At 42.7% G+C, this 20,004-nt stretch overlaps 1 protein-coding gene across 1 annotated transcript; it reads left to right on the forward strand.

The window, feature by feature from the left end:
* The first annotated feature begins 794 nt into the window (after nt 1-794).
* LOC133552671 (lysine-specific demethylase 2A-like) lies at nt 795-19,903 on the forward strand. The gene is made up of 21 exons (XM_061900037.1): nt 795-1,000; nt 2,077-2,117; nt 5,776-5,914; nt 8,056-8,134; nt 8,275-8,321; nt 9,305-9,483; nt 9,556-9,662; nt 9,747-9,840; nt 9,921-10,074; nt 10,151-10,266; nt 10,347-10,473; nt 10,559-10,851; nt 10,920-10,997; nt 12,274-12,570; nt 12,654-12,782; nt 12,869-12,955; nt 16,326-16,550; nt 16,625-16,654; nt 17,844-18,778; nt 18,852-19,015; nt 19,108-19,903. Exons 2-21 carry the CDS (start codon nt 2,082-2,084, stop codon nt 19,272-19,274), a joined length of 3,483 nt encoding a protein of 1,160 aa, XP_061756021.1. The 5' UTR covers nt 795-1,000; nt 2,077-2,081; the 3' UTR covers nt 19,275-19,903.
* The last annotated feature ends 101 nt before the right edge of the window (nt 19,904-20,004 follow it).

Below are 20,004 nucleotides of genomic sequence, written 5' to 3' on the forward strand. Positions count from 1 at the left end.
GAAGAAATTTGGCGTGACACCTCTAAATAATATATAATCTCAAATATTCCACCAAAGAAAGTTTTTGGGTGAAAATATTGCATATTTTGTGTTTTTTCTATTTTTTTCCTAATGTTGATCTAGAGATTTCAAACTTGAATAATAATGAAAATACTAATACTGAATAATGACACATTTTTTATAATTTTTTGATCTAAAGACTTTGGGGTCCCCGGGATCATAACTGATAGGAGGCCTAAATGTATATTTTTTTCTTTATATATTGCATTGGTTTTTAAAATAAAAAATATGAAAATGGCCCCCGCTTGCTTTGATTTATCAGTGTGCGGCCCTCAGTGGAAAAGGTTTGGACACCCCTGGTGTAACCAAATGACGCGCGCCTGTTGTGTTAACATATTCTAATCTTGCTTGAAAGGCAGAGGCCGTGGCCAATAGGAGGGGTGATATGCAAATAGTAGGGCGTGGTCATAATAGTGTAACTAAATGAGGCGGGCCTATTGTGTTAACATATTCTAATCTTGCTTGAACGGCATAGGCCGTGGCCAATAGGAGGGGTGATATGCAAATAGTAGGGCGTGGTCAGAATAGTGTAACCAAATGACGCGCCTGTTGTGTTAACATATTCTAATCTTACTTGAACGGCAGAGACCGTGGCAAATAGGAGAGGCGATATGCAAATAGTAGGCGGGGTCACAGTAGTGTAACCAAATGACGCGCGCCTAATCTTCTAATCTTGCTTGAACGGCAGAGGCCGTGGCCAATAAGAGGGGTGATATGCAAATAAGTGGGCGGGGTCAGAGCAGTGTAAGGTTGGTGTGTATCTGTGTTGTTTGACCAGCTGAAAATGGCGGCTCGGAGCGTCGAAGCCGTCTACTAACTTTATGACATGATCATAAAAGCTAACAATGCGACACCAGCGCGGCCTCTCAACAATGGCGACAAACTTACCGGGGAAGCTACTGGTGAAACGCCGCCGTTGACCGCGAAACGGAGTTAGAAGGTAGAGGCGGATGCATTTTTTTTTTTTTTTTTAAAGCTCCTAAGGCTAACATGCTAACATGCTAACATAGCTGGCGACGACTTATCAAAGAGGCGATCTGTTACCTACTTCCCTGTCTATATATTTATATATATATGTATATTTATATACAATATAAAACAAGTGTCACTTGTTAAATCACCCGTTTTTTCTAAATACTGTATATTTTGTTCTCTTTGGCGACACTGTTGGCTAATGCTAGTGTCGCTAGCTTCCCCGCTTGAGCGTTTCAAAACAAACCGGGCGGAAGGCGATGTACACCCTGGACAAGTTGCAATTCGCTATCTCATCGCAGGGCCAACACAGATAGACAGACAACATTCACACACTAGGGACCATTTAGTGTTGCCAATCAACCTACCCCCAGGTGCATGTCTTTGGAGGTGGGAGGGGCCTATCCCCAGGTGCATGTTTTTGAAAATGGGAGGGGCCTATCCCCATGTACATGTCTTTGGAAGTAGGAGGGGCCTATCCCCATGTGCATGTCTTTGGAAGTAGGAGGGGCCTATCCCCAGGTGCATGTCTTTGGAAGTAGGAGGGGCCTATCCCCAGGTGCATGTCTTTGGAAGTAGGAGGGGCCTATCCCCAGGTGCATGTCTTTGGAAGTGGAAGGGGCCTATCCCCAGGTGCATGTCTTTAGAAGTAGGAGGGGCCTATCACCAGGTGCATGTCTTTGGAAGTAGGAGGGGCCTATCCCCAGGTGCATGTCTTTGGAAGTGGGAGGGGCCTATCCCCAGGTGCATGTCTTTGGAGGTGGGAGGAAGCCGGAGTACCCGGAGGGAACACACGCATTCACAGGGAGAACATGCAAACTTCACTTAGAAAGATCCCGAGCCTGGGATTGAACCCTGACTACTCAGGACCTTCGTATTGTGAGGCAGACGCAGTAGAATAGAATAGAATAGAATGGACTTTATTGTCATTATATTTGCATATAACAAGATTAAACCCTAACCCCTCTGCCACTGTGAAGCCCTAAATACTAAAATTTTTCCCCCATTTAACACTCTTCTCTTGATACTTTCCCTGTCGTTTAGAGACCATGGAGGATCCTCACACGCGGTACAGCAAGCGCCTGGTGAGTACACACACAGTGTCTTTGCCCGTCAAACACCTGTTTGACGGGCATGTCAACGTCAACAGTTTGACCTGAGTTCAGTTTCAAAGTAGTAGTTTCCACGTGATGGGCTCTTCGTGGCGTGCTTCTGTCTTTAAAAGGCGAAGTAGCAATGAACTTAACGCCTTGAGGTTCAAGAGAAGGTCAAGTTCATTGTCTGACCTGCCGGTGTTGTTTTGACCTGCTGTCCACTGCCAGCTCCTTTCTTTCTTTTCTACATCTTCCAACTATTGTTGTTTGTCCCAAGTACTGTTGTCCCGATACTAGTATTTTGGTACCAGTACCATATTGTATTTCAATACTTTTCTAAATAAAGGGGACCACAAAAAATGGCATTTATTATTTTTTATAATTTTTTTTATATTTATTTATTTAAAAAAAAAAATCTTAGGGTACATTAAACATATGTATATTATTGCCAGTTTGTCCTCAAAGGCCTACTGAAATGAGATTTTCTTATTTAAACAGGGATAGCAGGTCCATTCTATGTGTCATACTTGATCATTTCGCGATATTGCCATATTTTTGCTGAAAAGATTTAGTGAAGAACATTGACGATAAAGTTAGCAACTTTTGGTCTCTAATAAAAAAGCCTTGCCTGTACCGGAAGTAGCAGACGATGTGCGTGTGACGTCACGGGTTGTGGAGCTCCTCACATCCTCACATTGTTTATAATCATGACCACCAGCAGCGAGAGCGATTCAGACCGAGAAAGCGACGATTTCCCCATTAATTTGAGCGAGGATGAAAGATTCGTGGATGAGGAAAGTTAGAGTGAATAATAAAGAAAAAAATAAGACATGGCAGTGGGAGCGATTCAGATGTTATTAGACACATTTACTAGGATACTTCTGGAAAATCCCTTATCTGCTTATTGTGTTACTAGTGTTGTAGTGAGATTATTCTGTCGTACCTGAGAGTTGGAGTGGTGTCGGACACGGGTGTGTTGACCGCTAGTGTCTCTGAGGGAAGCCACGCAGCTGCCTCTTTGACAGGTTCACGAGGAACGACGCAAGCTCCGCTCATGTCTACGGTAAGAGCCAACTTATTACCACAATTTTCTCACCGAAACCTTCCGGTTGGCATGTGGTCGGGAACCATGTTTGCTTGACCGCTCTGTTTCATAGTAAAGCTTCACCTTCGGGAATGTAAACAAGGAAACACCAGCTGTGTTTGTGTTGCTAAAGGCAGCCGCAATACACCGCTTCCCACATACATCTTTCTTCTTTGACGTCTCCATTATTAATTGAACCAATTGCAAAAGATTCAGCAACGCAGATGTCCAGAATACTGTGTAATTATGCGATTAAAGCAGATGACTTATAGCTGGGATCGGGCTGGAACAAAATGTCCGCTACAATCCGGCGTCATCATACCGCAACGTTTTCAACAGGATACTTCACGGAAATTTAAAATTAAAGGCCGTATTGGCATGTGTTGGAATGTTAAGATTTCATCATTGATATATAAACTATCAGACTGCGTGGTGGCTAGTAGTGGTTTCAGTAGGCCTTTAAGTTTCCATGTGATGGGCTCTTCGTGGCGTGCTTCTGTCTTTAAAAGGTGAAGTAGCAATGAACTTAACGCCTTGAGGTTCAAGAGAAGGTCAAGTTCATTGTCTGACCTGCCGGTGTTGTTTTGACCTGCTGTCCACTGCCAGCTCCTTTCTTTCTTTTCTACATCTTCCAACTATTGTTGTTTGTCCCAAGCTCTGTGGTATCAGTACCTAAGTGTATTTGGATACTTTTCTAAATAATGGAGACCACAAAAAAATTGCATTATTTGCATTATTTTAACAAAAAATCTTAGGGTACATTAAACATATCTTTATTATTGCCAGTTCGTCCTTAAATAAAATAAAATAGTAGTAAGTAAACAAACAAAGACTAATTAGTCTGCTGACATATGCAGTAACATATTGTCATTTATCATAGGGCTGGGCGATAAGGCCTTTTTTAATATCTCTATTTTTAGGCCATATCACGATACACGATATATATCTGGATATTTTGCCTGAGCCTTGAATGAACACTTGATGCATATAATCACAGCAGTATGATGATTCTATGTGTCTACATTAAAACATTCTTCTTCATATTGCATTAATATATGCTACTTTTAAACTTTCATGCAGCGAAGGAAATCACAAATAAGTCAATTGACCAAAACTGTGTTTATTAAACAGATGTTAGCAGGTGACTTTTCAAATGATGCTACATACTAGCAGTAATGCTAATTTTTGTAGCAACGCTTGTGACCCACACTTGACAAATTAAAGTTGTCTATTCGACATATACCCCCCTGAAGCTGAACCACCGCCAGACGATGAACCCCGTGCTGTTTTTCTTGGGAATTAATTCTTCCTTCATTTGTTACCAGATTCGCATCTTCTTTCTCTCGTATTACCACTCGCACGGCTCCACTAGCATTACAGCTAACGTTACCCATGCTGCTACCTCTCTACCCTGACTTATTTGGACTTTTTTGCTTTTTTCCTGCGTGTAGTGTTTTACTTCTTGTCTTGCGTTCCTATTTTGTTGTTGATTGTCATGTCATGTACGGATATACTTTGTGGACTCCTTTCTGCTGCTCCACACACAGTAAGTCTTTGCTGTCGTCCAGCATTCTGTTTTGATTTACATTGCAGCCAGTTCAGTTTTAGCTTCGTTTTGCATAGCCTTCACAACATCTACAAAGCAATTAGCTACCTGCTGCCACCTACTGACATGGAAGAGTACTACATGATTACTCCGCCGAGCTCCAGACAGCACAGACTCTCAACAACAGCACACTTGCGGATTATAATTACTGGTTTGGTGAAATTCCATAATCTCCCACGTCACACCAGACAGTATCTCAAGGTACTCTAGTGTGCCGCGGCACAGTGGTTGAAAAACACTGGTCTAGCTTTAGTATAGGAGGTTGTACTAAAAAGAAACCAGCATCTGCTATTGTCTAGCTGTAGTTTCTTGATGTTTTCCAAAGTGATACTTATTTTTCAACCTATACATGTTGAAAATAAATGTGTGCCGCTGTTGTATTACGCTGCAATTATAGTTTTGTAAATGGTTATAATGCATTTTTTAGATGTAATGTTCAGTTTGCATAGTAGTACAGTTTGCATAGTACATTTTCTGTAAACTAACCTTGTGGGGGTGGGGACATCTGATCCATCTGTCCAGCCAAGCACTGTAGCATGTGGGTGAATGGCAGGGGGTTTAATGTGTGGAAGATTAACCCCTCTATTGTCACGCTGTATTGTTTGCTCCCCACTTTAACTGGATTAGGACTTGAATGCCGGGCCAGTTTATCAATCAGCTGTCCTTCTCTGAATGTCCTCACGTAGTCCTGTGCTCGAAATAAGGCAAAACGTTTGTCCGTCAGCATTCATTCAAAATGTGCTTTGGTTTGGCTGAAAAACCGTTGGTGCCTCAGTTCCAAGCTGTTTTCTCTGCAATGACCCAGCATTTCCCTCACACCAATGTATCTTCAGTCCATTGAAAGGAAGCCAAGTTACAGGCAGGGTGTTGTTCAAAGCGAGCGTCCAACAACGGTTGACTGGAAAGTTCTTAATTCTTGCCGTTGTTTACACAAGCTATTTATTCCTTGTCGCCACCAGCGTACCGGGACCCGCCGCCGCTACCAGGATGATGGCATCTCCGATGACGAAATCGAAGGGAAGCGAACGTTTGACCTGGATGAGAAGTTGCAGTGCAGCAGGTTTGGCTCCGACTTGGTCAAACACATGGAGGGAAAAGGTGAGCTGTCAAAGTAAACACAGGGAAACGTGTTACTGAGAAGAGACAGTTGAAAGGGGAGTAGCACTTTTTAAAATACAATCCTATGTGAGACAAGAACACATATGTCTTTTTATATATTTTTTGTAAATCATATATACAAGCTAACAATAGGCTGCTAACAATGCAGTTAATGGATATTGGACCTAATCCGTATATAAATCGCTCTGAAAAACTTCCAAAAGCGTCCAAGAAATTTGGACAAACCTTCTCATTAAATGCGTTTTTTTTATTTTCATGACTATTTACATTGTAGATTGTCACATCAAAACTATGAATGAACACATGTGGAGTTGTGTACTTAACAAAAAAAGGTGAAAAAACTGAAAACATGTTTTATATTCTAATTTCTTCAAAATAGCCACCCTTTGCTCTGATTACTGCTTTGCGCACTCTTGGCATTCTCTCCATGAACTTCAAGAGGTAGTCACCTGAAAGGTTTTTCACTTCACAGGTGTGCTTGAAGTAGGGCTGGGCGATATGGCCTTTTTTAAATATATTTATATTTGCAGGCCATATTACGATACACAATATATATCTGGATATTTTGCCTTATACTTGAATGAACTCTTGATGCATATAATCTCAGCAGTATGATGATTCTATGTGTCTACAATAAAACATTCTTCTTCATACTGCATTAATATATGCTACTTTTAAACTTTCATGCAGAGAGGGAAATCACAACTAAAGTCAATTGACCAAAAGTGTATTTATGAAACAGTTATCAAGCAGTGGCACAAACATTCATGTCATTTCCAAAACAGAAAGTGCAAGATTGTCTGAGACATTTTAAAGCAAGCTATTAGTGCACTTTTGTGCATGATGTCACTAAGATGACATATCAAAACAACACTCAAAGTGCACTTTTTGTACAGAACGTGATTACAATAGTTTAAAACAATTATAGTGCACTTTTGTGCATGATGTCACACAAGATATTTCAGTAAGTGTCAAATAAAATGAGCTTCATAATAGGAAATCAAATATTGTATGTCCTTTACTATGTGGTAGGTTACTGTGGATGATATCTTCTTCTGTTGTTGACTATTTTTATCTTATGGTGTTGATGTGGAAATGTTTGCCTCGGCATTTTGATGGTGTGGGTGTGTGGCACCGAATGGAGATGTTGACATGCGGAGTTTCAAGCACTCTTCATTCTCTAGCAGGTGACTTTTCAGCAATGCTACTTTTTTGGCGCTTTTGCCCCACACTTGACATATTACGGTTGTTTGTTCAACATATTCCCAATTGAAGCCAAACCACCGCCTGCTGTTTTTCTTGGGAATTAATTCTTCCTTCAATTGTTACCAGATTCGCACCTTCTTTCTCTCGTATTACCACTCGCAGGGCTCAGCTAGCATCACAGCTAACGTTACCCATGTTGCTACCTCTCTGCTCCGTGAGGGCATATACGTATGTGACCTATGTTAGAAGGTGTGCTTGCTGTCTGTGAGGAGACACAAGAAAGTGTGAGAAGAGCCTGCGGTGTAATGCCAGCAGCTAAAAGCAACTGCGTGAGAACGCATACTTGAATATCATGAAATAGTCATTTTCTATATCGCACAGAGACAAACCCGCGATATATTCCCCAGCCCCAGCTTGAAGCTCATGGAGAGAATGCCAAGAGTGTGCAAAGCCGACACTAGAATATAAAATATGATTCAGTTATCTCACCTTTTTTGTTAAGTACATAACTCCACATGTGTTCATTCATAGTTCTGATGGGACAATATGCAATGTAAAAAGTCATGAAAATAAAGAAAACGCATTGAAGAGAAGGTGTGTCCTAACTGTTGGCCTGTACTGTATGTAGTGCAAAAAATATGTTTGCGACATGTTGCAGTGTTTGGGCTGGAGAATTAGAGCGCGAGATGTGATCAGTTTATGTGCAGGCTAATAAATAATTTATGAATTCATGGTCCTACAGAACACATACACACATTATCATTGAATTGGTGTGGCTTTACAAGCGGCTCCATTAGGTTTAAAAAGGTATTTTGGTAAAAAAAAAAAAATCTAATGCACGGTTATTTCAGAAACAATGTCAATAATGTTTAAAGATGACTGAGACTAATGTTTTGCATATATTTCTGCACCAGATTTCACGTTTGAGTACATCCAGAGGGAAGGACTTAGGGAGCCCATCATCTTTGAAAAACCCGAAGGCCTGGGACTACAGTTAGTACTTTTCTTCATCACATCAATTTAAGCAGAGAGTATTATAGACAGTATTATTCAACAGTAAAAGCTAAAGTTAGGCCGCAGCTTGTCGTTGTATTGAATGAGATGGTGTCCCCAAACCTTTCACTCTCTTTCAGAATGCCAGACTCTGATTTTAGTGTGAGCGATGTCAAGGTGTTTGTTGGTGAGTTTTGCACATTCCGTTAGATATTTAGATAATCAAACATAGTTATGTTGTTGTTTGTTATGAAATATGTATGTTATGAATATATAAAACATTGCCTAGTCTTCTGAGTTGAACAACACGTGTAACTGTGTGAAAAGGCGGCAGAAGTTTTACTTCTTTTTGCTCCTTTTCTCTATGATTTATTTAAATGTTATGTGTTTTTTTTAGTTTGAACTTGATTGAATGAATGAAAAAATGACAAAACAAACATGCAGGACACTAACTAATCAGAATTTTAATCAATCAGAATGTAGATATATAGCCATTAATGGCAAGTGCCTCAAAGGGCTGAACGCAAAAAACTGAACGCAATGGAAACAATAAGAAACCTTGGGGGGGTGACCTTGGGTGACCGGTGCAAAGGATGCCGAGTGGGTACGGTTCATAATGTGAGAGTCCAGTCCATAGGGTGGCCAGTAGTGGGGTCCACTTGCATGTAAACAAGTTGGCAGCGAAGAAACGTCACCAACTGATGCATGGTAGTGGTCCACCCTGAGTCCTGACTTTGAAACAGCTAGCGCCGCCTCTGTGGAAACTGATGCGTGGCCACTTGATAACCTCTCCGTGCAAGAGATGGGGGCAGAGGCGAAAAGAGAAGAGGCAGGTCAACTACTCTAAAAAGGGGTCTATTCAAAGGCTAGGGTGAATAAATGAGTTGAGAAACCTAAATGCTTTTACTGATTTACCGTCTCAGTTGTGCAGAATCTGAATAGTTTTTATTGCCATTGTTTGAGAACGGGTTCACAAACTAGGAATTTTTCTTGGTGCAATCGTGCAACATAGAAGACATATAAGATAGAATAAGTAATAAGATGAGCTGTAAGTGAGTCATCAGATCTTTTTCTTGTGTCTGATGGCCAAGGGGAAAAAACTGTTGAGGTGTCTGAGGGGAGAGGGGAGAAGACTGCGCACTAATTGAACTCCCGTTGATTTCATCCCAGGGAGTCGACGCATCGTTGACGTGATGGACGTCAACACCCAGAAGGGAATCGAGATGTCGATGGCTCAATGGGGGCGCTACTACGAGACCCCGCCGTCGGAACGAGAGAAACTTTACAACGTCATCAGCTTGGAGTTCAGTCACACCAAATTGGAGAATTTGGTACAGCGTCCGACATCCGTAAGAACGCACACGCTACTTTTCCACCACGTGGTTTAAATGAAGGTTTAAGCCACACATCGCTTAACTCAGGTGGACCTGATTGACTGGGTAGACAACATGTGGCCTCGCCATCTGAAGGAGAGACAGAGGGACTCTACCAATGCAATCATCGACATGCATTATCCCAAAGTACAGAAGTAGGTTCACCCAGCACTCCACACATGATCACTTTGTACTTTGAACTGATCTTTCTTCATCCCATTGTCCATGGCCTGTCGCAGGTACTGTCTAATGAGTGTGCAAGGCTGCTTCACAGATTTCCATATTGACTTTGGAGGCACTTCAGTCTGGTACCACATACTCAGAGGAGGAAAGGTTTGTGCTTTTTTGTTTTTACGCCAGGCCAGCGTCTAATGTCAAGACTACACCTTGTTTTTAACCTGTGACTTCTCCAGGTGTTCTGGCTGATTCCACCCAGCCCCCAGAACCTGGAGATGTATGAGAACTGGGTTTTATCAGGAAAACAAGGAGATATCTTCTTGGGTGACAAATGTCATGACTGCCAGAGGATAGAGCTCAAGCAAGGCAACACCTTCATGATTCCCTCAGGTCCGCCACAGATAGAATCACAAAAAACAAGAGTCTAAAAATGTGCGTCAACATGCTGTCACCTTGTTCGTGGCAGGGTGGATCCATGCTGTGTACACGCCCGAGGACACCCTGGTGTTTGGGGGGAATTTCCTCCACAGCTTTAATATTCCCATGCAGCTCAACATCTACAGTATTGAGGACCGCACTCGGGTGAGCAAAACTTTTACCGTGAATTAAAAAAAAAAACGAGTGTAGTTATTTTCTGATTTATTTTGGTCCTCTTCCTTCAGGTCCCAGCAAAGTTTCGTTACCCTTTCTACTATGAGATGTGCTGGTACGCCCTGGAGAGATACCTCTACTGCCTGACAAATGTCTCCCACCTCACTCCTGAGTTCCAAAAATACTCCCTCGGCATAGGTCAGGGCTCTCAACACGAGTCTCGTCGGTACTACACTCGCTTCTCTACTTTGTACTAAATTAATCTTTATTTGTCTCTGTTCAGGTCTGACACGAGCGGACCTCGATATCGATGACCACACCAGCAACGGTACCTCCAATGGCGTCGACATTGAGGTTGAAAGGAAGTTGAAGGAATCTGATAGTGACGTTGATAAGAATGCTGATGAAATCGAAATAGACAAAACAGATCCAGTTGTCAGACCGCAGTGTGCACTGACACCCTTTGAGCTAGAGGGGCTATGTAACCTGTTAGGGAAGCTGGAGGAATTGCCCCCCAACAAAAAGTGCGTCCCCACAGGGATTGAGAATGCCGAAGCTTTACTGGAAGACATGCGGGTGAGTATCATCTCCCTTATCTCTTTACCAGATCTTATTTGTTTTTGTAATTTTGTGTGTATGTGTAGGCTGTTCTGAAGGAGCATACCACCGACAACCCCAAGATGTCCTACACTGGAAAACCCATTGTCAGGTGGCCCAAAAGAGTAAGTGGAAAGTAGTCCACACTTAGAATCCTTAATTTTTCTCAAAAATCGACTGTGCGCCTTATAACCCGGCGTGCCTAATGTATGGAATAATTCTGGTTGTGCTTACCGACCTCAAAGCTATTTTATCAGGTACATGGTGTAGTGATAAGTGTGATCTGTAGTTGGTAGTCATACAGAAGTGATACGTGTGGAATGCAATATGACGCAATTAAATGTTCCATTGAAAACAAAGAACATTCCACACGGCACTCAAAAATCTTTAAAGATATTTTAGTATGACTTTGATGCTGCACGGCCCATTACAGCTACCATAGTCAGAGATAGAAGTATTACTATGGTGTGTGTATATGAGGGCCGCCAAATGGCACCCATTAGCAGACATTATCCGCCATTTTGTTTCACAATATTATGCAAAACCAACTTTTCTTACCATCTGGTACCTGCTGATGTGTATTTGAGAGCTGCATAAGTCCTGAACATTTGCACACTGTAGTCCGTGCTGATGATGTAGTCGATAAGCTTCTTCTTTTTCACTATCTTCTTGTTATGGGACATTCATCCTCCGCTGTTGCCATTTCTTATATAAAGTAGTGTAATGTTCTAACTTATATCTTTCAATAAACTCGCCATGAAAGCGCTAAAACATACCGGTGTAGTGAGTTTACATAATTCGCCCAAAGAACTTTAGTTATTAGAGAGTTCCGGTCGGACAGTTTTTTACGGGACACATTTCCGACCTTGTTGTTGTTGCACTAGTGAGCCACGGATGGGAAGATGCTGCTCCGTTATTGATTTGAAGTCAAGTCTGAAATTCATTTAAACGGTTAACGCCATCTTTTGACACTTCTTCCACTCCCGGCCTTGCACGCTACACCCTACAACAAAGATGGCGTGGAGAAGACGCTGTCCAAGGTGAGACACGTAAATTAGACCGCCCACAAAACGGCGAATCCTCAAGTTACTGTCAGAAACGACTTGAAGATAATGTGTAAAACATCATCTATACAACATTTTCACCAAAGAACCACCTTTACTTGTTATGTAGACCACAAGGAAGTCTTTTACATTTACAAAAAAAAATAAAATAATATGACCCCTTTAATGCGCTCTATATTCCGGTGCGCCATTTGTATGGAAAAAAAAACTTGACTACACCCGCTCATCGGCGCTGCGCCCCTTGGTTTGGGAAATACAGTTATTTTAAATGTCATGACTTCACTGCAAAGTGTTTTCAATGTCAAATATAAACAAAAGCCTTTTTTTTTTTCTGCAGCCGTCATGGTACCAACCACCCTCAACCCCACCACCACCACCACCAACACCACCACCACCACCAGCACCAGCCCCACCTTGCAGGCCGCGCCTGGGACCTTCCCTCTACAAACCTTTCGGTCAGAGATCCAACAAAAGCTCGTCCATCTCGGCTTTGAGGCGCCGTCGGGTGCGGTGCAAATACTGCTCGGGCTGCTGCAGGAAGGAGTGCGGCAATTGCAATTTCTGTCTGGACATGAGGAAGTTTGGAGGGCCTGGAAGGATGAAGAAGACCTGCATCATGAGACAGTGTCTCATGGTAAGTCACTTTTAGAAGCGGATGCTTTCCTCCATTGTCGTGTGTGCCATATTGTTTATCTGAGCATCATTTTCTTTCCATAGCCCGCTTTGCCAAATACTGCCCGATGTGCGGTCTGTAAAAAAGGGGAGGTAGAAGAATCCCACCCAAGTACTCACACGCTCATGGAGTGTTCTGTTTGCTTGCGCATTACTCATCGTCAATGCACAAAGGTAAGTGTGCTTCAAACAAACTCAATCATGTCCAAGTGGGTGATTTGTTTTCTGATTGCATTTGCAACATTCAACGACTCTTTCAGGAGTCCGGCGATGGAAAGATTAATGACGATTTGCCGAGCTGCTGGGAATGTCCTAGATGTAACCAAGACAAAGATTCCGCATCAGAGGTATGTCCGTTGTTGACTTCATTTCTGAGATGTATGCAGCGGTTCTTCCCTCAAGCTAACCTCAGGTGACACCTGGTGTAAAATAGACATATTATTCCAACACATTTTACTCAGATGACACTGGTCGTAGGGCTGGGCAATATGGCCTTTTTTAATATCTCAATATTTGTAGGCCATATCACGATACACCATATATATGTGGATATTTTGCCTTAGCCTTGAATGAACACTTGATGCATATAATCACAGCAGTATGATGATTCTATGTGTCTACATTCCAACATTCTTCTTCATACTGCATTAATATATGCTACTTTTAAACTTTCATGCAGAGAGGGAAATCACAACCAAGTCAATTGACCAAAAGTGTTTTTATGAAACAGTTATTAAGCAGTGGCACAAACATTCATGTCATTTCCAAAACAGAAAGTGCAAGATTTTCAGACATTTTAAAACAAGCCATGAGTGCACTTTTGTGCATGATGTCACTAAGATGACATATCAAAACAACACTCAAAGTGCACTTTATGTACAGAACGCCACTACATTAGTTAAAAACAAATAAAGTGCACTTTGGTGCATGATGTCACAAGCTATTTCAATAAGTGTCAAATAAAAATGAGCTGCATAATAGGAAATCAAATTGCTATGTGGTGGGTTTCTGCAGACGTTATGTCCTAATGTTGTTCACAATTTTTTTTCATACGGTGTTGATGTGGAAATGGTTGCCTCAACATTTTGTTGGTGTGTCACCGAATGGAGATGTTGACATGCGCAGTACGCACTCTTCATTCTCTAGCAGGTGACTTTTCAAATGATGCTACACATTAACGGTAATGTTACTTTTTGTAGCAGCATTTTTGCCCCACACTTGACTAATTACGGTTGTCTGTTCGACATAGTCCACTTGAAGCCAAACCACCGCCATACGATGGCCCCCCTGCTGTTTTTCTTGGGAATTAATTCTTCCTTCAATTGTTACCAGAGTCGCACCTTCTTTCTTTCGTATTACCACTCGCACCACAGCTAACGTTACCCATGCTGCTACCTCTCTGCTCCGCGAGGGCGCATACGTATGTGACGTATGATGTGACAGTATGTGACGTATGTAAGAAGGTGTGCTTGCTGTCTGTGAGAAGGAGAGACAAGAAAGAGTGGGAAGAACCTGTAGTGTAATGCCCGCAGCTAAAAGCAACTGCGTGAGAACGTATACTCAAATATCACGATATTGTCATTTTCTATATCGCACAGAGACAAACCCGCGAAAAATTGAGTATATCGATATATCGCCCAGCCCTAAATGGTCGCATTTCACAAACACACACTAACCATCCATTTTCTATACCGCTTATCCTCATTAGAGCCTTGGGTAAGCTGGAGTCTATCCCAGCTGGTTTCAGGCGAGGGGCAAAGTTCACCCTTGCCTGGTCACCAGCCAATTACAGGCCATGTATAGACAAACATCCATTCACACTCTTAGACAGTTTAGAGCAGGGGTGTCTCACTGATTTTCATTGGGGGCCACATCACACAGAGGGTCACTTGTAACTAGTGCTGGGTGATATGTAAAAAAATGCATATCACGATATGGATCATTTTATATCACGATAACGATATACCACGATATAGCTATGGTACGCTTTCAGTTTTATGAAAAATTTAACAACATGCATGACCACTTACCTTTTTTCTCACTTTATTTGCAAGTGAAATATACACATTTGGTATAGCAAACAACAATAGTAACAAAACATATTTTTCAAGTTTTTAAAACACTTTTTTCAAGTTTTTTAAAGTTTTACAAGTATTCAAGTTTCTCTGAAGTGCAATCAGAACGCTAGATCATGACTAAAAATAAACAATTACTTTTGGTAGCAGATGTAAACAATTGCAATTAAAAAATCTTAAAAGATTAGATTAGATTAGATAGTACTTTATTTATTCCGTCAGGAGAGTTCCTTCAGGAAAATTAAAATTTTCAGCACAATCCCATTCAAGATCAGACAAACATTACAGGGAGACAGAACAGGATCACTGACTGGTCTGCCGGCTTCCAGCGCCCCTTACAAAAAAGATGAGATACAGGTAAACAGGGGGAATGGGAGGAAAAAAATAAAATAAAATAAAAAATACAAGATTAAAATAAAATAAAAAAATCGGTCTTAGCCTGGGCCCTGGAGAGGGGGTGCAGACTGAGGCCAAGGGAAAAGACAACTCATAGCCATAGTACACATCCCTCTTACATGTGTGTAAGAGGAAAACATCAAACATCAAAGAACACAGAGGACATTAAAGCAGCAGATACAAGCAGACACTTCTACATACAGCTGTGAATAAAAAGTAAAAGAAACATATGCACTGTGGTGGCCTCTGCGGTGTTCCACGCCATCGTCCGCAGGGGTGGAGGGAGCGTGGCCAGAGACAGGAGCAGACCCAACAAAGCAACCAAGACAGCCGACGCCACTCTTGGCCAGTGTCCAGTCCGCATTGATGAGCGAGGATACGTCCAAGGTGACTGAGGTGTCCGACACCAGCTCACCCAGCCAAGACACCGCGAAGCCTCTCCGTCCCAGCGCTCAGTGCTAACTCTGCAGCCCTGTCCCCTCATCCGCATCTCCTCCAGCCCCTCCAAACCGACTTTGGCAGAGACCCAGCAGCTGGTCTCCATGGCCAAAAGGCTCCCGGGAGGCAGATCCAGAAGTCCACAAAAAAGCACCACAGAGGTCACGAAAGTGCCACCCCTTGTCACACAATCCCAAAGGGTCCCGGACCAAAAGGCAAAAAAATATAATAACACATGAAAACAAGAGGGAAACACAAAAGGAAGACACAAGAGCACAGAGGTCCTGCCAACAGCAGCCACTACAGTAGCGCCACCATCTTGGAAGAAAAAGATGGCACGTCTCTGGAATCCTTAACATTAGCCTTCAGTCCAGTCAGAACAGTAATAGGTCACAATGAAATTTAAACAAATACTTTTGGTTTATCAAGTGTACCGGGACCATAAGTTTAACAACGAGGTGTGCGATGGCGTCCTTTATTTGTCGGTAAATGCGGGACGTTTTGTCGTAGGGTTTGTGTCATACCAGGGCGTCTTGAATTTTTGGTTGAATGGGTGTAGCTCTGGTAGCATTGATTGCCTTTTGGGTCTCAGTGTACTCCTCCTGGTGTTTTCTGAGGTGGTAAAATAGGTCGGTTGTGTAATGTGTGATAATTTAATATTTGTTGCAATATTAGATTAAGTTTAAAATATACCAAATTGCATACATTACATGTACATATTAAGATGTGTCCAAACTTTTGGCGTGTACTGTATTCCTCTCCTAAGACGACCATTGCAGTGACACCGTCCATTTCCCCCTGTCCCCAGTCTTTTAGTGATGGGGAGAGTGACTCGTCAGAAGAATCCACGTCGCCGCCACCAGCCAAACGTTCCTACAGGGAAGGCATTGGCGTAGGCGAAAGGATGGCACGGGGGCGACGCGGCAGACCCCCGTCACGGACCACAGCCCCACCACCCTCTCAGAAACTGCTGCTGCAGCATCAACAAAATCGCAGGAGAGCAAGTCTATTGGAGCTTAGGCTCAGGAAGAGAGTAAGGGATTACAACAATGTTTTTGTGTCCGATGGGGAAAAAAAACGTTCTAATTGTTGTTCCTTTGATTACAGCTAAAACTGGAGCGCAGCAAAATTCTTGCAGTAAGTTTGCAGATAATTCTGCAAGAAATTTGTATTTAAAGGCCTACTGAAAGCCACTACTACCGACCACGCAGTCTGATAGTTTATATATCAATGATGAAATATTAACATTGCAACACATGCCAATACGGACGGTTTAGTTTACTAAATTACAATTTTAAATTTCCCGCGGAGTTTCTTGTTGAAAACGTTTCGGAATGATGACGCGTGTTTGTGACCTCTCGAGTTGTAGCGGACATATTAGCCCAGCACCACAGACGGCTAAAAGTCGTCTCTTTTCATCGCATAATTACACAGTAATTTGGACATCTGTGTTGCTGAATCTTTTGCAATTTGTATAATTAATAATGGAGACTATAAAGAATAATGCTGTTGGTGGATTGCAGCTGTCTTTAGCACCGAAACACAGCCGGTGTTTCTTTGTTTGTTGTGAAGCTTTAACACAGAGCGGTCAAGCGAATATGTTTCTCTACGTCAACCAGCATGTTTTTGGATGGGAAAATTGTGACATTAAGTCGGCTCTTACCGGAGATATCAGTGGATTATACCTCCTCCTACTGCAGCTCAAAAAGGCAGCTGTGATCTTAGCTCCTCGGCTTCTCTCAGAGACACTGGCGTTTACCGCAGCCATCCGACTTTCAGGTATGACTTTACAATCTCACTAAAGCACTATTAAACAATAAGCAGATAAGGGATTTTCCAGAATTATCCTAGTAAATGTGTCTAATTACATCTGAAACGCTCGCACTGCCGCCGCCTGTAGCCGTTGCCTTTTCTTTTTTTCTTTCATTTTTTTTTCTAGTCCTTCACTCTAAATTTCCTCATCCACAAATCTTTCATACTTGCTCAAATTAATGGGGAAATTGTCGCTTTCTCGGTCCGAATAGCTCTTGCTGCTGGAGGCTATTATTATAAACAATGTTCAGATGTGAGGAGCCCTACAACCCGTGACGTCACGCTACTTCCGGTAAAAGCAAGGCTTTTTTATTAGCGACCAAAAGTTGTGAACTTTATCCTCGATGTTCTCTACTAAATCCTTTCAGCAAAACTATGGCAATATTGCGAAATGATCAAGTATGACACATAGAATAGACCTGCTATCCCCGTTTAAATAAGAAAATATCATTTCAGTAGGCCTTTAAAGAATGTTATGTACACTATTGTAAATAATGTTGCTTTTGACTTGTAGCAGAAACAGTCGATGGAGCGCTCCAAGTTACTATCCCGCCTGCGCTCTCCAGTGGGCAGACTCTCTCAGGGAAGAGGTCGGGGCACCTCCTGGCTGGGTGGCTCCTCCAGAGCGACCGGCTCCCTCCGGCTACACTCGTCTCCCGCTCCCACACTTGAAGACAGGGGAGAGCTCCGCCGAGGGCAAGGGAGAGGTGTGAGGCTGCGCGGCGGGGGAGCGGGAAGAGGAGTCACCGGTGGTCGACCCAATCCGAGGTTGGAGGACAGTGAGGACAGCAGCAGCAGCACGAGCAGCAGCAGCTCTGACGAGGAGGAGGAGGAGACGGTGCCAAACGGTAAAGAGAACCAGCCACAGTCGAGACGAGAAGGTGTACGAGCCGCAGACATGGAAGAGGAGGAGCTGCGAGAGGAAAAGGGCACGGGTGGTGATGGTGAGCAGGTCACCGACAGCTCGTTTGCCAAAGTAACGCTACAAAGGCCATCCAAGGACAAGCAGCACCTTTCCGCCATTGTTCCCAAACTGGAGGCAATCACCCCACAGACTGCAGCACACACCCCCAACCGGTCTCTAGTGAGACCGCCCATCAGAAACCCAAACACAAATGGTAAACATTCCAGCATGCAGCAGCCGCCGCCAATCTCCCGCGGCGGGGACACACGCACTTCCCACCACGCGGAGAGCAACGCGGCCGCTCAAAGGAAAATGCCCGGCAGCACGGCGAAGCTGAGCAACGGCGCCTCCTCGTCTACATCCTCCGAGCTCTCACACCTCCGCACCCCTCTGTCCGCCCTACAGGGCGGAGGGAGTGAAGCAGGCAGGGAGGGCAGTGGGAGTGGGCCGGACTGCGAGAGGGAAGTGTGGGTGTCTGTCTTCCGGTACCTAAGTCGAGCAGAACTTTGCGTATGCATGGCGGTCTGCAAGAACTGGTACAAATGGTAAGAGCTTGACATGACTTCTATTGCATTTCACCTCGGTGTGTTTGGTCATGCATCTCTTACCCATCTGTAGGTGCCTGGACAAGCGACTTTGGACGCAGATTGACCTGAGCATTAAACGCACCATCACCCCTCAGGCGCTAACAGGGATCATCAAGAGGCAACCCGCTTCGCTCGATCTCTCTTGGACCAACATCTCCAAAAAACAACTTGGCTGGCTTGTTAGCCGCCTTCCAGGCAAATATAAACACTAACTTTTGTCTTTCATGACCATCAAAATGACTTAACACACAAGACCTAATGCTGCATCACTTTGATGTGTTTTATAGGGCTGAAGGACCTGATGCTGGCAGGTTGTACGTGGACATCGATTTCTGCTCTGTGTTCCTCCGGTTGTCCTCTCCTTCGCTCTCTCGACTTGCGATACGCAGACGGCGTCAAAGATGCTCAGATCAGGGACTTGGTCACTCCTCCAGGTGAGCAAACACATTGTTAGATTATCACCTTTGACAAGAGGATATGTGATTATTTGTCTGTCAGTTAGCAATAGAGTGGTTACGATGTACTTATTCGATACACAATAAAAATAAACCCATATACTCAATACCTTATTGGAAACTGTTCAAACTGTCAAGTATTTGAATTAGCAATAGAATGGTTACGATGTACTTATTCGATACACGATAAAAATAAAAAAAAATAAACCTGTCTACTCACGACCTAATTGAAAACTGTCAAGCATATAAAATCAATGTGCTTCAACATATTTTTTTACACACAATTTAAACTGCAGTACCATCTGCCAAAGGGTAAACTATACGTATAGTTCAAAAAGTAAGAGTGGCCTATAGCCTCCCTGTGCTGTTTATCTAAACAGTTAATACTGTGCTCATAAATAACAACAATAGTCAACTATTTTACATTCCAAAAAGACTGTAGGGTTTCCGTGTGGCATCAAAAAGCATTAAGTCATTAAATGGATTTTGCAAAAATTAAGGCCTTAAATGGCATTAAAAAAATCTAATACAATTGTAGGTGAGGGCCGATAGTCAATATATCAATAGGTTATATTGTTGATATATATTATATTGTTTTTATATTGGTTTTATATTTATTTATTTTTTTGTTTTTATTCAGTCATTGGTGGAGCTAAGGATAATTATTTGAATATTGTTTTTTAGGGCCGCGAATCTTTGGGTGTCCCACGATTCGATTCAATATCGATT

This window comes from Nerophis ophidion, linkage group LG05, assembly GCF_033978795.1.
Source record: "Nerophis ophidion isolate RoL-2023_Sa linkage group LG05, RoL_Noph_v1.0, whole genome shotgun sequence".
NCBI lineage: Eukaryota > Metazoa > Chordata > Actinopteri > Syngnathiformes > Syngnathidae > Nerophis > Nerophis ophidion.

Bases quoted from the DNA above. Each gene is read 5' to 3' on its own strand.
- LOC133552671 (XM_061900037.1), top strand. From the start codon at position 2,082: ATGGAGGATCCTCACACGCGGTACAGCAAGCGCCTG. The intron at 10,852-10,919 runs GTGAGTATCATC...GTGTATGTGTAG, and splicing joins CTTTACTGGAAGACATGCGG to GCTGTTCTGAAGGAGCATAC. The intron at 19,016-19,107 runs GCAAATATAAAC...TGTGTTTTATAG, and splicing joins GCTTGTTAGCCGCCTTCCAG to GGCTGAAGGACCTGATGCTG.